The sequence below is a fragment of the Nipponia nippon genome, unplaced genomic scaffold (genome assembly GCF_047370975.1).
Source record: "Nipponia nippon isolate SJK-2023a ecotype South Korea unplaced genomic scaffold, ASM4737097v1 scaffold_1, whole genome shotgun sequence".
NCBI classification, from domain to species: domain Eukaryota; kingdom Metazoa; phylum Chordata; class Aves; order Pelecaniformes; family Threskiornithidae; genus Nipponia; species Nipponia nippon.
In genome coordinates this window covers 66029987-66045599 of record NW_028262290.1, presented here as the reverse complement: position 1 = coordinate 66045599, position 15613 = coordinate 66029987, and the positions used below count along the sequence as shown (strand labels likewise).

General features: G+C 47.3%; 1 protein-coding gene across 1 annotated transcript in view; it reads right to left on the bottom strand.

Moving 5' to 3' along the window:
• SCGN (secretagogin, EF-hand calcium binding protein) overlaps window positions 1-15285 on the bottom strand; it is a 31059-nt gene extending 15774 nt beyond the window's left edge. Inside the window, exons 1-5 of the mRNA XM_087736546.1 lie at window positions 15163-15285; window positions 14098-14168; window positions 2456-2548; window positions 2080-2169; window positions 1312-1368 (exon numbers count right to left, since the gene is read on the bottom strand). Of these exons, the coding sequence (XP_087592672.1) occupies window positions 1312-1368; window positions 2080-2169; window positions 2456-2548; window positions 14098-14168; window positions 15163-15235 (384 nt within the window). The 5' untranslated portion in view covers window positions 15236-15285. The remainder of the gene's footprint in view (window positions 1-1311; window positions 1369-2079; window positions 2170-2455; window positions 2549-14097; window positions 14169-15162) is intronic.
• Between the last annotated feature and the right edge of the window lie 328 nt (window positions 15286-15613).

Here is a 15613-nt window from a genome sequence, read left to right as displayed (position 1 = left end):
TTCTCCTGGAGAAGCTGGCTGCTCATGGCTTGGACAGGCATACTCTTCGCTGGGTAAAAAACCACCTGGATGGCTGGGCCCAAAGAGTTGTGGTGAATGGAGTTAAATCCAGCTGGTGGCTGGTCACAAGTGGTGTTCCCCAGGGCTCAGTACTGGGGCCAGTTCTGTTTAATGTCTATATCAATGATCTGGATGAGGGCATCGAGTGCACCCTCAGTAAGTTTGCAGATGAAACCAAGTTGGGCTGGAAGGTTGATCTGTTGCAGGGCAGGAAGGCCCTACAGAGGGATCTGGACCAGCTGGATCGATGGGCCAAGGCCAACTGTATGAGGTTCAACAAGGCTGAGTGCCAGGTCCTGCACTTGGGTCACAACAACCCCATGCAATGCTACAGGCTGGGGGAAGAGTGACTGGAGAGCTGCCCGGTGGAAAAGGAGCTGGGGGTGTTGGTTGACAGCCGCCTGAACATGAGCCAGCAGTGGGCTCAGGTGGCCAAGAAGGCCAATGGCATCCTGGCTTGTATCAGGAATAGTGGACCAGCAGGACCAGGGAGGTGATAGTGCCCCTGTATTTGGCACTGGTGAGGCTGCACCTCAAATCCTGTGTTCAGTTTTGGGCCCCTCCCTACAAGAAGGACATGGAGGTGCTGGAGCGTGTCCAGAGAAGGGCAACAAAGCTGGTGAAGGGTCTAGAGCACAAGTCTTATGAGGAGCAGCTGAGGGAACTGGGGTTGTTTAGCCTGGAGAAAAGGTGGGTCAGGGGAGACCTTATCACTCTCCACAACTACCTGAAAGGACGTTCTAGTGAGGTAGGGGTCGGTCTCTTCTCCCTAGTAACAAGCGATAGGACGAGAAGAAATGGCCTCAAGTTGCACCAGGAGAGGTTCAGACTGCATAGTAGGAAAAAGTTCTTCACCAAAAAGGTTATCAAGCATTGGAGCAGGCTGCCCAGGGAAGTGGTTGAGTCCCCGTCTCTGGAGGTATTTAAAAGACGTGTAGACATCGTGCTTAGGGACATGGTTTAATGGTGGACTTGGCAGTGTTACGTTTACGGTTGGATTCAATAATCTTAAAGGTATTTTCCGACCTAAATGATTCTATGATTCTGTGATTCTATCCCTCCCAGTAGCGTCCCTGCAGCTGTGCCAGAAGGTTAGAGGGTCCCCAGTCCTCAAACTCTCCATGAATAACCTAGAAATGCCATTCGTCAACCACACAAAAAGGCAGCAAATTGGTAAAGCCAATGGAAAGGCTCCCATTGACATCAGTGAGCTGTAGATCAAGCCCAGACAGACTTGTTAGAATAACTTACTTTGAGCTCGCCAGCTGAAATAAATCCACTGCTATCAGCGTCATAACTGCGCCAGATCTGAATGGAGATATAGATTGATATGACCACATAAATATTGCAGTTAATCATGTGCTCGGGTCATAGATCATAAAGATTCAAATCAGGACTTCCACAATGAGCAAGCTGTTGCATTATCCAATATTTAATTAATTGTAGACAAAATGAAATAAGCTTTCCACACAATAGCTTTTACTCGCATTTGGATGCTGTACATGTGACATGCTGCTATCACATATTTAATGCAGACACACTGTCTATAAAAGGAAGAAAAGACTAAGAAACTGCTCTGCGTTTCTTACCTAATTTGTACACGCAGCTTCTCTTATTGCCCTGACTAAAAGTCAAGGCCATACACAACTGGCCATTGATCTGCAGAAGTCCCCAGTTTGGGTGTGAAATAAAATTAACTGCAAGCAGTCTTGGAAAAATTGAAATTCTGTGCTGGGATACTTAGAGGCAGAGAGTGGAGGGAGATTGGGCACGGTTAAGGAAACCTTATGGGTTTGTGCTGCTCAGTAGGCCCAGCTTATGGAGATTTCCACCCCACACCCTGCCAGGATAATGCATCAGGGTAAAATGGTATAACCTTCTCTACCTGAACAGGTCAGAACGTGTTTTGCTTCCACAATAACCACGTATTTCCCATGCTGTGTTCTACGGAGGGTGGAAACGTACGTATTGAAGAAGCTGTTGGCGTGCAAGGGGAAGAGACAATGTGGGGATACAGACCCGCATGAACTCCACGCTGTTGTCCAAGGGAGTTTCCCGTCGGAAAAGCAGCAGAAAATTCTCATCATCCGGCAAGATAATATTTGCAAGCTGGAAAAAAAACACATTAAAAAAAAACCCAAAACAAACCCAAACCATGGAAGTAAAGATATGAAAAAGCTTGGGTGGCTGTTGACCCAGTATGGGAAATATAAGCTGGGCATGTTGTTGCCTTGGAAATAAACCCCAAATCAAGAGATCTGGCTAACATAGTACTCCATGACTCACCTCCTCCCCACCCAGGCTCTATATCTCCCACATCTCCCCAGTCTGCTCTAGGTCCTAATTCTCCCTCCTTCTGTAAAAGAAATCTGGGGCTGGGGTTGGGGAGAGATACCTCTTGGATTTGCAAGCGTCCATCTGTGGTGACATTGTAGGCAGACATGAATTGCTCCTTCATCCTCTGAACTTTTTCTTCTGTGATGGTGTTCTGCCATGAGGAAGACAACACACGCGTGAAATCTCTCCTCGCTCACAGATAACCACCAGGGCCATTGCATCCTTACAGGCGGGGGCTAACGCTTCTAAAAGCCCACAAACACACCACATTAGATGAATTCTTGGAAATTAGTGCTATGCATAGCTTTGTAGCAACTAAGCTTTCAGTTGGAAGACCGGTGTTTGGAGACACCAAAATATTTCAGTGACATCTGTTTCTTTAGCCAGCTATTCCCACTATATCACTGGGATTTGGTTTTGCAGCGGTTTCCATGCTGCTCATTTTCATGTTGTTCTGTTCAGAAAGATGTCCTTATCCTTGAACTACACCCCTGTAGTTCATTAGATCATCAGCCTTGAAAGGTGTCAGTGGAGCTAGAGTGTTGCTTATTACTGCCTGTCAACTGGTTCAAGACCTGGCACCAAGCCCTGTCAGTGTTTCTGAGTTAAAAGCATGGGATTTCAAGCAATTCACATTCCCTTTGCATCTGCTCAACCCCATAATCAATTTATACACTGTGAGGAGTTTTCAGGACTTGTGAGGTTTTATGTTTTGACAGGCATTGCTGTAGCAGGTGAAACACAACACTTCGGTTCAACAGGCATGACTTCTTTTTTGTAGCAGCAGCCTTTAGGATATCTGGTCTGCCTGGGCTACACAAGGTACAATTTCCCCACCCTGGGGACAGGCTTCTGGTCAGATGAGTTTTGTGGCTGGGCTGGGAAGCTCACCTAGTTAATCTCTTAATCTCTCCCAAGCAATAATGAAGTCCAACGTTACCCTCTGCACCTGCACTGAGCAAGTCCTGCCTCCTCTCCCAGTCCTATGGGAGATGGCCCTCTCTGGGAGGGGAGGGAGGAGGATAATCCAGACTGGCTCTTGGCATACTTTTGTAGCATTTTTTGCAAGAGAATAAGTTAAGTTCTTCCCTACCCCTGAAGAAAAACACTTCAAAGGTTTTATCATCTCTCCGTCCAGGTGGAGTCAGGACTATAGCTGTGTCTTCCTGGGTCTTCTAAGCCAGTTTCTCGTCCTTTCAGCTACTATTGCAGACTCATGAGGTTGTACAATCCCTTGCTTAATACTGTGACACAAGACCATGAGTGACTTTCTCCAGGTTACTCAGTGCATACATCCATGCAGCCTGCCTGGCTGTTCGGAAGCTAAGCAAATATACATCTCTCGGGAAAGGACACTCTGTTGCCCTGTCCCGGCAGAGTGAACAGCGGGTGTGCATGCTCTGCATGATGCCCTGGATCTGGCACTTCAGAGCAGAAGCAGAGCTCATGAGCACTTACCTGCACAAAGTCATTATGGGCTTATACAGAAATCTTTAATAGCATTGTCAGCGCAGAGGTTCCTACACTGATATCCGGGGAGAAAGACTTAATTGGCTTTGGATTATAAATGTCACGTCAAAATAACCAAGAGGGAGCTCTACTTAGAACAAGCGAAACTCCTTCACCAGGAGTAATACAGGACTAGGATGTGCCAGATGATGCCAAATTTGGGAATCTGGGAGTGGGAATGTGAGGATAGGGGCACCCACATGAGTCTTCGTAGGGCAGGTGGGGCACATTCACCGGGGGCATCCTTGGGCACGGTGCTGAGGGCTGGCAACTCCCAGTTAAGAGGCAAGATCACTGTCCCAGCATGATCTTGCAGGGACATGACAGAGGTGGCAGACCCCCTCCCAGGGCCTGCCTGGTGGTGGCCCTGGGTAGGTCCCAGGGCATGGCTGCAGGATGCTCCATCCCCGTGGTGGTGGCCGGCGAGCCCTGTGTGCTGCATGGCCAGGCGCCTGCACCACTGCCCCGGGTGGTGCTCGCTGCCAGCCCCTCTGCGTGCGGTCACTGGGGGCACAGCACACCACTGACCACACACAGACAGTTTTCTTTCCCCTCGGCATTTTAACTCACCCTCATGCTATTTAAATTGCCTTCTGACGGCACCTTGACACTTTGACACCTCCCGGGCGTTAAGCAAGCCTATCAGTTGCCGACTTCAATAGGCTTGCAAAATACTCTGAAATTATCCTCCTCCGTGCCCAGTAGGATAAATTATTTCTGAAACGATAATCATAGCTGATATTTGAAAAGTGCGCTGTGGAGTTCAGACTAGTCATTTGTTAAGGAAGCTTGTTGCTCAACGTCGTGTCAGCCATTAACCACCACTCATTGGGCTTTGTGTGGCAGGAACATTGTTATCTACATGAAAATAATAGGACTGCCTCCTTTTTTTTTTTTTTTTTTTTTTAACTGATTTAAACTATGGGATACATCAAGTAAATACCCCAAATACTTACAATATTTACATAGCTCTGACAGCTTTTAGTCCAAGGGGTTACACTATAGTAGATTTTTCAAATTGGACAATCTCTCTCTGTTCATAAATATTCTAATTATGAAACACAAGTAGTAATGGATCTACTAAAACCCAACCTTTACTCCCAAAGAATAAAAGTGAAGTAAAAGATACTGCACAAGCTGGCTTTCCCAAGATGTGCGCTCAAGGCAAAATTATTTGTATACTACCCATTTTTACACTGAGAATGATACATCTTGGTTTATGACCGTTAGGTTTCAAAGGTGACCTTTATGTTTAGCAAAAAATACCCAGTCCCAGAAGATTAAAAAAAAAAAAAGATCAAATAAGCCATGCCACTTCCAAGCAGAAGCCAAGACTGGGAGACCTGGTCTCCAAGACAGACCTACTGGTGGTGCAGACCAGTAGCTTGCTCTGATTGTCTTTCCATTCCAAAAACATTTAAAAGGTTGGAAAAAAACCTCGCATGTAATCTGCGCGATTTGTTCACCCTTGTCCAAGCAAGGCTGCGAACTGCAGACTGCTGCTGTATTTGATGACTCTGTAATCTGATTTTGGAGGTCTGCAGCCTGTGGTGGGGCAGCCTGGGCAGGCTGCAGGGCAGAGCCAGGACAGTGGGGCAGATGGCTGGAGTTGCCGATCCATCCCTGAAGGCTTAGGGAGCAAGTTCAATTCTCTGACTTGTTTAGGTTTTGTTCATGTATGGTTTTGCCTCCAAATCAGGGCTGTGGCATTGCTACCGTGAGGCAGTGGCACTGGGAAGCTTGTGAGTGGCTCAGCAGGAGCCTCACACCTAGACAAGAGCATGCTTCAGAAACAGATGGAGAAAACTATTCAGGCAAAAGTATTGTCTATGTAATATTCCATGACTTATGGAGCTGAGGTAGGATTTTACTACCCAAACATCTTGTCCTTGGTCTTATTTGTACTGGTGCAATGTCCTGGGAGCCCTAGGAGGGAGCACACCAGCTGGGACTCCAAGCTCTGCTCAGAAGAAAGGAGATGGACAGAGACAAATAGCAAGCAAAGTCAGTCAGCGGGGACATAAAGAGAGACAATATGGGGATTATTAAAATTTTTAAAAGCCTTGTAGATATAGCAACCAATTACAGTCATGTAAGTATATTAAGCAGAATTTTCTTTTCAATAGTATCAGTGGTTTGTACAGACAAGATTCAGGTATCCCTAAAAAGGATAAAATAAATATTGGCAGGTAAGAAATGACAGTTGAGGCAGTTTCTGCAGGCATGGCCTGGGCAGGGATCCAGCAACTGGCTGGCGGTGCGAGAAGGCATTTCTCGCGCAGCGCTGGTGACAGGGCCGAGCTGGGATGCTGGGGCAGTGAGAGGCTGCACAGGGGTACCGGCCAGTCCAGGGGCTACAGGAGCCCCCTTGCTGCCTTGGCCACCCTGCAATGAGGTTGCTGAGGGGAGGCCAAAGGTAAAGGCTTGGCAGCTCGCTGGTCAAGCGGCCTGATTTTTTATTATCTGCCTTTGAGCTCCTACAAATATTTCCTTGCCTCCCAGATCGGGGCAAGACCTACGATAGAGGGAGAAAGATCTGGAGCAGGAGAGGAAGAAGGGGAGACCTCCAGGCAGGCACACGCAGGGACGAATGGCATTTACACAGAAACGCAGGTGCTGCGCTGAGTGCTATGGCCTCTGGCTTCCCCAGGAAGTTTGTTTTTCCTTCCTTCCTTCCCTTTAATTATTAACTTGCTGTTCAACTACAGATTGCCACAAGCAGGAAAGCCTAAAAACTGAGCACGCTCTGCTTTCAAACGCCTCAGGCTCATGCTCCATTTATTCAAGCTCTATGAATTACAAGGGGAGTAATAAAAAAAAAAACATACACCACCTTTCTGTTCTGGAAAGCAACGGTACAGATAGCATGATACAAATTCGTGCCTCTTGTCTCTATGAGCTGGGACAGTGGCAAATGGCTTTGCAGTCAGAAAACAGCTGTAGTTGAGCACAGCTTTTTTCATCAGAGCTAATGCTGTCTTGACTATGTTGCCTGTCTCAAGCAGCAGATCCCTCCCCAGTTTCAAAGGTTTGCAAAGCTTTATCAAGTGTTCACTGCTTGGGCTAAAATTTTGCAGACTTAGCAGCTAAATAAAATTTCCGTTTTCTGAACATTTAAGTGAATGTTGTTGCATCCTTTCCGGTAGCTGTCTGTATGAGGAGGCCTTTCTTGTCATTCCTTGTTTTCCCTGCTGCATGCATCTCCCTGAGTTTCTGGAGGAGAATTTAATCACGAGGTAATAGCCCTAATTGACACGGGAGCACAATTTCCCCTGAATTGCTGCCTACTTAAGGCAGAAACAGCTATAGAGATGCTCACGTTTAGCATCAGTCAACACTGTAATGAAAAGTATTCCCTGCCACAGTCTGGAAAACAGACCTGAACTAGGACCTGCCTCCAATTTCGCTCAGGGCTGGGCTGAGGAAGAGTGTGGTTGCTGGGAGAGCAAGTGCTTGGCAAAAAAGGGTCCTGCAGCAGAAGTAAACCCCCAGCAATGTCTTCCTGATGCTTATTTAAGGGGAACCCCTCCCAACCCTCTGCTAATTTCCATTAAATATGATCTTAATCGGACTATAATGATGATGGGAGCTAGCCTGGAATGGACAGATGCTTTAACCCCTTTTCAGGTTGCTGCATGTGAGTCGTAAAGCTTCAGCTGCCCTGGGCCCTCACAGGTCGGATGCTGCGTGGTTTCCAAGAGCCGCTGCATGTTCTCACTGTCCAGTCAAGGAAGAAATCCTTACTACGTACCATGAGGAGAAGGCTATGTCATTTTTGTCCTCATAAAAGCACACACTTTAAAATACTGCTGTGGCTTTATTTGTACATTTCTCAGGCTTAAGGAGTAAATTTCTAACTATGGATGCTCTTCCACAGAGTTTTGCAGAGAAAAGCTTCTATGCTTCAAGTTGCCATAACAAATGAATTTTCTGCTTTCTCCTTTCCGTGTCCAGTCTTTGTCTCCCCTTTTGCAAAAACCCTTTAGAAGTATTTAGTGTCACAAAAGTAATCTGGTTTTTAATACTGTTTGTAATAATGCAAAGGGCATGCTCACATGTTTTTTTAATCTCCACAGCATTTAATTTCTTTGTCGTGGTTGGTTATGACTCTTTGAAAACCTGGCTGTAATCTGTCTTCTTTGTTAACCCGTTCCTTTTATATTGTCACACTCTTTGCCTCATGCAGTCTAATTAAATTTTTGCCCCTTAAGGGATCCATGTGCTTGGCAGCAGCTTGCCTTGATGAAAACACAACTATGAGTCATTTGTTTTGGGGGGTAAAAAGTGAATGTATGGAGCATTGTGGAGCCTTTCCTACCTGATGAATGTGGACGTCTCATTTAATTCCTGATGATCAAGACAGTCTTGTCATAAAGTGATTTTTTTTTTCCTTCTTGACATGATTTTTGGAAGCAAGCCACTGTATTGATAAGGGTATAAAAAGCAAGAAGCAGCTAAATGTAAGTGACTATTATAGCCTGTTTCTTGAAAAAAAATGAGGCTTATCTGAAAATGCTGGCTTGAGCACATGTTTCTCTTAACGACGTTTCAGCCAAATTTGATAGAAGGGCAAAGGGTCACAGAGATATCAAGTTCCTACAAGATCTATGAAAATAAATTACGTCTGCCAAGAAGGCTAGTTGGAAAACAAACTCAACAACTATTACCATGCCAAAAGCCACAGAGTACAGACAGGAGGCCAGCAAAGACCAGATGAGACATCAGTAACGTACACTTTGACCTTAGAAGAAGAACCTTTTTTTGGCCAAACGTATCTCCTTTAAATCCCATAGCATTAAGAAAATAAATCACATGAATGACTTCATTTACATCTATGCAGTTGGACGTTGAATTGCCTGCGTTAGCATGGGATTTCACCCAGCAGCTCCTGGGCCAACTGCTCGTTTGGGCCAATCTTGCTTACTGAACTGCAGCGCTATCACTTGAGAATTTGGCCCTGTATTTTGGTTAGGATTTACTGTAAGCCTGCATGCTACAATAGATGAGCGCTTATCCTGTCATCCCGCATTGTGTTTTCATTCTTTTTTTAGCTCTCATCAGCACATATGTGAGAAATATTTTTTCACGTAGAAGACACCAGCATCCAACAAAGGCTCTTACAGCTTTCCCTGTGCCATCATGGGTTTGTGGTTAGGCTTTGGACAGGTTCTTTGTTCTGCCCTTTCCGCTAGGCTGAAAGATTTTTGACATGCCTTTGGGCAATGAGAACACATTGTGTCTGTTTTTTCCCATAGGCATGTTTAGTTTGCATGTAGAGATACTTCCAGGCGCTTGTGGTGCCCTACCTTAATGTGCAGGAACAGGAATAGGAACTGGTCAGGTTAACCAAGGCTGACAAAAGCCACACCTAAAGAAATACCTCTATTTGGCAATACTCAGAGTCATAGAATGGTTTGGGTTGGAAGGGACCTTAAAGATCACCTGGTTCCAACCCCCCTGCCATGGGCAGGGACACCTTCCAATAGACCAGGTTGCTCAAAGCCCCATCCAGCCTGGCCTTGAACACTTCCAGGGATGGAGCACCAACAACTTCTCTGGGCAACCTGCTTCAGTGTCTCACCACCCTCACAGTAAAGAATTTCTTCCTTATATCTAAATAATCATGATTGACTCAGGGTTTAGATTTCTGAATTAGTCTGGAAGAGGATGCAAGACGAATGCTTTCTGCTAGCGGTCTTCTTGCTGTTGACCTGCTGGTCACCAGAGACCTGGTCTGTGATCCTGGGTCTCTTAGGGTGGTAAAACATAGGGGAAGTCTCCTTTGGATGGCTTTGAGGCTAGCCATATTTTGGCCATTAAATTGTGTTTCAATGACCAGCTGTGGCATTCTTGTCCATACTAAGTTAAACACATAATTTAGATAAATACATTGTGCAAGGCAAGGATGAAGTACAAGAGTAGCTGGAGGCTGCTCATCTTCTTTGGAAGTAAAAAGCAAGACAAATCCTTTATGGCTGTTCAGGATGAGCTCCTGAAGGTTAACTTCAGTCTCTTCCAGTCATAGCTATCCAGGTGGTTTGGAGGCACGTGGATTATAACAAGGCTTATACCTGTCTTGCCTGATCAAATTTAGATGTCAAATTTTTTTACACATGGTCTCTTACACACTTAGTGTTAGGTGAGGGCAACTGACTCTTATCTCAAAGTCTTCTGTCTAATTTTAGTATAATTTAAGCAAAGTGAAATACCTTTCTGTGAAAGCCCTGCAAGCATAATGGCAATGTGCGTTTCCTTTTGTATCTGCCCAGACATCATTGGTTTTATGGAAACTTTCAGTAATCCAAACCCAAAATTTATAGCCATTCATCTCTGTCTATAGCCATAGACAACTCTTCTTGTCTAATTATTACGAGAATATACATAGAGCTTCCTTAAAACTACAGCAAAGAGCAAGCAAGGAAGATCCTAAATGATCTCTATACAGAAAGAAAGACGTACAGCAATATCAGAGAGAAAGGCAGGGGCTGTAGTTCCTGTTCCAATAAAATTACTTCTTCAGTGCTGAAAGAAGTTCTTTTCACTAAGTTTTCCCCTCAGTATAAAAACTTTTAGAAAATGCCTGGAAAGGGAGAAGATAATGTAGAAGAAAGAGGTTTATGAGTGCGCAGAAGAGAGGACAGGCAGCTCACAGCAGCCACACAGCAGCAGGTTGGAAGCTGGCGGCTCCAATGGTTAGAGAAAAGTCATAGGAGCAATACTGGCGGCAGAGGGATAATGCCAGCAGTTCACAAACCTGTGCTGGTGTGTGGCTGAATTATCCTCACTTATGCCTCATATCTCCCAAACAAACCAAACCACAGAAGCCACTCCAGCTGATGGAGAATTTATATAAACTTTAGTGTTATAAATCCCCTGTGTTTCACTGAAGCCTTATGGATATGTAACGCACACCTGGAAATTGAAGGGAAGGGAAAGGGAAGGGAAAGGGAAGGGAAAGGGAAGGGAAAGGGAAGGGAAAGGGAAGGAACAAGACTATTTCAGTTGGAAGAGACCTACAAAGATCATCTAATCCAACTGCCTGACCAATTCAGGGCTGACCAAAAGTTAAAGCATGTTGTTAAGGTCATTGTCCCAATGCCTCCAGCAATCGCCCGGTGCTGGTGGAGGAGAGACAGAAAGCAGCATCTGGGATTTGGGTCGGTTTATTGTAGGTCTACCTTCGTTGCAAAGTTTTCCTTCCCCTCCCCAAATTCTTGATGGTTCAATAAAAGATGATGAATTAGCCTCCCTCGCTGGATGGTATTTCAACTTTCCTTCCTCGCTCAGAGCCGTCAGGAAGAGCTGTGCCTCTCAGCTTCCCGACAGGCTCCCTTTTGCATTGTTTTCCCAGCTGCTCCCATCCCCTGGCATTTAGTGTCAGCTGGGGATGCTGCAGAGTAGCTGGGAAGAAAAACAGAGCTGAAGCACTACAGTGGTCATTAAGAAAAATAACAGCTTAGAGAGTGCAGGCTGAAAAAATATAATTATGAAGCCGTTCGCTATTCAAACAGAGACAACTTCCAGTGCTGATAACATTATTTATCACTTGTGTAGCAGTTCAGACACAGTCACTAATTAATCCTTGCGACACATCTGGAAGTTATGCCAGCGGATTACTGTCTCCCCTTTTACTGTGCAAGGAAACAGAGATGTCAAGAGCCCAAAGAAGAAGTAAAGGTCAGAAGGAGCACTAAAGCAAGAGAGATGCTCAGTCCCAGCTCACTGCTTGTATCACAAAGGACACTTTCTTTCTGTAGGATGGTGAAAACCAGTGAAAAGAGGATCCTTTACCCCTATATATTACCCATTATAACCACAAGCCTGTACAACCTAAATCGTGTGAAAAAGAGAAAAAAGTGGCTCAATGTTGTTAGACAAACTCATTGTACAAAGGCAGTAGAGACCTTGGTTTAATCCAGCGCTGCAGGCAATCGCCATACCCAGGGGAGCGGGGCAGGGGACTGCTCTCAGTCTCCCAGGACAAAGCTCCCCTTGGGTTTTCTGCCGCCGAGGCAGACTGCTCTGCCTCCTGCCCTCGGGGTAGGAGACCCTCTGGACCCCACACAACCGTGAGAACCGAAACCAGACTGCTGGCAAAGGGGAACAAGGCAACACGGCATCTTAGCCCTCAGGGTAATACTGCTTGAGTATACTTGCCAAAAATAGGCAAGAAAACCAGGGGAGAAAACCAGAAATGCTTGAGAGCCTGTTTGAGCACCCTGGCAGTTAGTGAGCACTCTCTTCCAGAATTTGCCTATTTCTTCTATTTAATAGGGAGAGAGGGAGTTGGTTCTTTCTTCATTCAATTCATGTTAAGCTTTTTCTTTTAATGGTAACACCTAGACAGCAGAAGCAAAGGAGATGCAAACTGGGTAAGGGTGCTGGTTTAAGCTGGAGTCATCTGAGCAGTGACTTTTGGCAGTTGGTGAAACTGTTCTTGATTTCTCGAAGCAGAGTAGTTCATTGCTAGAACACCCTGATTTTGCATGTTCCGTGTCCTGATACCTGACATGGTAGAACAGAATTCACATTGATATCAGCAAGACCACAAAAACTGCTGTAACTCCGGGCTCGCCACCCAGCTGGTGTCTCCAAAAATCTCATGTGAGGGATGTGCAAGGGCAGCCATGGGCTAGAGCGGGGCTGGAAGTTTCCTCTTGACCTCTCATCATTGGGAAGCTGCCTGCAGCGTGAGATCCCCGGCTAACCCTCACTTTTATCACCAGCTACAGCTCACCCTAGAGAGCCCCACTTGGAGGCCCCTTGCTTCAGCGACCCGCTGCAGCGTTGAGCTCTGCGGCCTCATTTTAAGCCTCTCCTTCAACATCTCCCATTTGCTGCCACTGGGTTCATTTGAGCGGGCTTTGCGCTGGTGTTTCAATGCCCCAAGACTAGCAGCTCCCAATTTAATCTTTTGTGCCTAGGTAAATGATCGTGAGCTTTTCAATTTCTCTTCAAATCGTTTTTTTCTGTGCCCCTAATGATTCTTAGCACTTACTGTTGAATCTTTTTTGATTTACTTTAAAGTGTTTTTACGTGCCTATCTGTTCATCTAACCATCCATGCTCTAGAAAGACATTTCTGCAGAAACTGCCAATATTTCAATCCAAATTTACTTGCAAATTAAACAAAAACATGCTTGAAAAATTATTCGCAGCTTCTATTTTTTTATTGTAGCCCCAAAGATCCAAGAATCCTAATTGGCTTGTAAGTATAATTCTGATTTTACACTTGATACTCATGAATTTATGCCTTTTATCAGCTACCTTTTCCCCTTCTGTTAATTACTTTTTGCTTAAAGGAATTGTTTCATCTCTGGTCTTTGGCACACCCTCTCCTTCCATTTGGAAGATGATGCTTACTTCTTTTCTCTTCCTAGTTGGGCACAGGCTGCGTAGTGAAAATATTAAGCCTGTTACCAGAATATACTCTTTACGTATTTCTGAGCAGCTGACCTGAGTGACAGGATTTCTCCTTCACTTATGGTGACAGTCAAAGGCAACGTATGAGCTGGAGCTAAGGAAACCAGCCCCTGTAAGTTGTCGTGCAACTGCTGGGAGAACTGAGATGCAGAGAGTGGGAGAGGGGAAATGCTGGCAGAAGTAGGAAAGGAAACCAAGGGAGAAACCCAGAAACACTTGAAAGCCAGGTCTTGACCTCATGAGCAACAGAATTGATTCCTGCTTGGCTTCTAGCCATTTTCGGCAATAGAGACTTAAGTCTTCTTCCTAAGCACCATTTAAAATTAATGACGGTATAATTATTAAAAATTGACCTTGGAAAGAAACCTATCATATTAACAAAAGTAATCGGCACTCGCTTGAATAAATCATCACCGTTGTCCTCCCCCTTGCCCTGCCAGACTGTGTGCTGGTGCTTTTTCATTTCTTTCTATTCACCGGCAGTAAATGACTTTCTCTCCACGCTTCCAAGCAGCCCCTTCAGCTGGTGCCAGCTCCAGCCTCACCCTGCCAGCTGCTGTTGGACTGAAAACAAACGATGGAACTGCTCAGGTGATTGCACTTGTTGTCACACCTGCTTAAATGCCGCCTCGGTGCCAAGAGAAAAGCTCTTTACCTCGGGGATTGCTAGGGGAGCTAGCAATCGGAGAACAACAAATACAAATCATCTCGCAACGCAATGACCTTTTTACGTGGACTTGATGCACAGCTAACGCAGGGCGATACTTACTTCTGGTCCCAGTTTCTCCAGGAGATGATGAAAAAAATTGTCAAGCTCCTTCCCTTCGATGTAACCATTGTCTAAATAAAAGTCAAATATATTAGTGGTCAGGCGGTGCTGCCTGAGCCCTGGGAACCAGGTCGTGTGGGGCGTGCAGGGGGCTCGAGGCCGCGTGGCAGGGGTCTCAGCTGGGGGCCCTGCCTGCCCTCTCGGGGGGTTCCTGTTCAATTTGATCAGGTCACGTCTATGTGGGTGCTGGGCACAGCGTTGTGAGGCTCCCTTAGGAGTTTTCCTTACAGAAAACTTTTCAGGAAATAAAAAAAGAAACAGTTTGGGATCACAAGAGGGAATAGCAGAATCACAGACTCATAGGATTGTTAAGGTTGGAAAGCACCTTTGAGATCATCGAGTCCAACTGTTAACCTAACTGCCAGGTCCACCCCTAAACCACGTCCCTAAGCACCACATCCACACCTTTTTTGAATACTTCCCGGGACTGTGATTGCACCGCTTCCCTGGGCAGTCTGTGCCACTGCCTACCCACTCTCTCCGTGAAGAAATTTTTCCTAATATCCAACCTAAACCTGCCCTGGCACAACTTGAGGCCATTTCCTCTCGTCCTATCGCTTGTTACTTGGGAGAAGAGACCGACCCCCATCTCGCTACAGCCTCCTCGGAGAGGTGATGAAAAGGCATAAAATTGGGGGTGAAAAGGGGGATTTTCAGACCCGATACTAGGAGAAGGAGGAAGAGGGGGGTTCTGAAACACCTGCAGGACCCCGTGGGGGTGAAGCTTGGATCTGCTGGCGGCCACCCACTCGTGCAGGCACCCACTTCTCCAGGCACCCACCGACACGGCACCCACCTGCGTGCACACCCAGAGGGGAACCCCCCGAAACGGGCACCCTGCCCCTCACGGGGCACCCACCCAGACGGCCACCCCTCCACCCCGGCACCCACGCACACAGCACCCACCCGCCTGGGCACCCTCTAAGCCCCAGCCCGCCCCCTCCCTCCAGAGCGGGCCCCCACCCGCGGGCCCCCACGCGTGTCCCCCCGACCGGCCCCACTTGCCGTCGGCGTCGAAGCGCCGCCAGGCGCCGAGGAAGGCGGCGGCGTCGAGGCGCCCCGCCGCGCCGCTCTCCATGGTGCTGCGCCGGCCCCACGCAGCCCCCGCGGCCCCACGCAGCCCCGCGCGGCCCCACGCAGGCTCTGCCCGCCGCCCGCCCGCGGCCCCGGCTTTGAGGGCGGCGGCCCCGCCCCGGGGGCGGCCCCGCGGGGGGTGGGGGGTGGGGAAGGGCCCCCCCACGCGTGCGGCAGGGACCCGCGGGGCCCGTCCCGCCTCCCCCGCCCCCGGGGCCGCCCGGCTGCCCGCACCCCCGCCGCTGCAAGGCCCGTGTTGAAGTCAGGGGTGTGCTTGGGCGCGGGTTTTGGCAGGACGGGCCTCAGGCTCTCCCGGGTGGGCTGGGGAAACAGCCGGCCCCGCAGCCACCGCCTGGAAACGGCCCTCGCAGGCAGCCTCGGA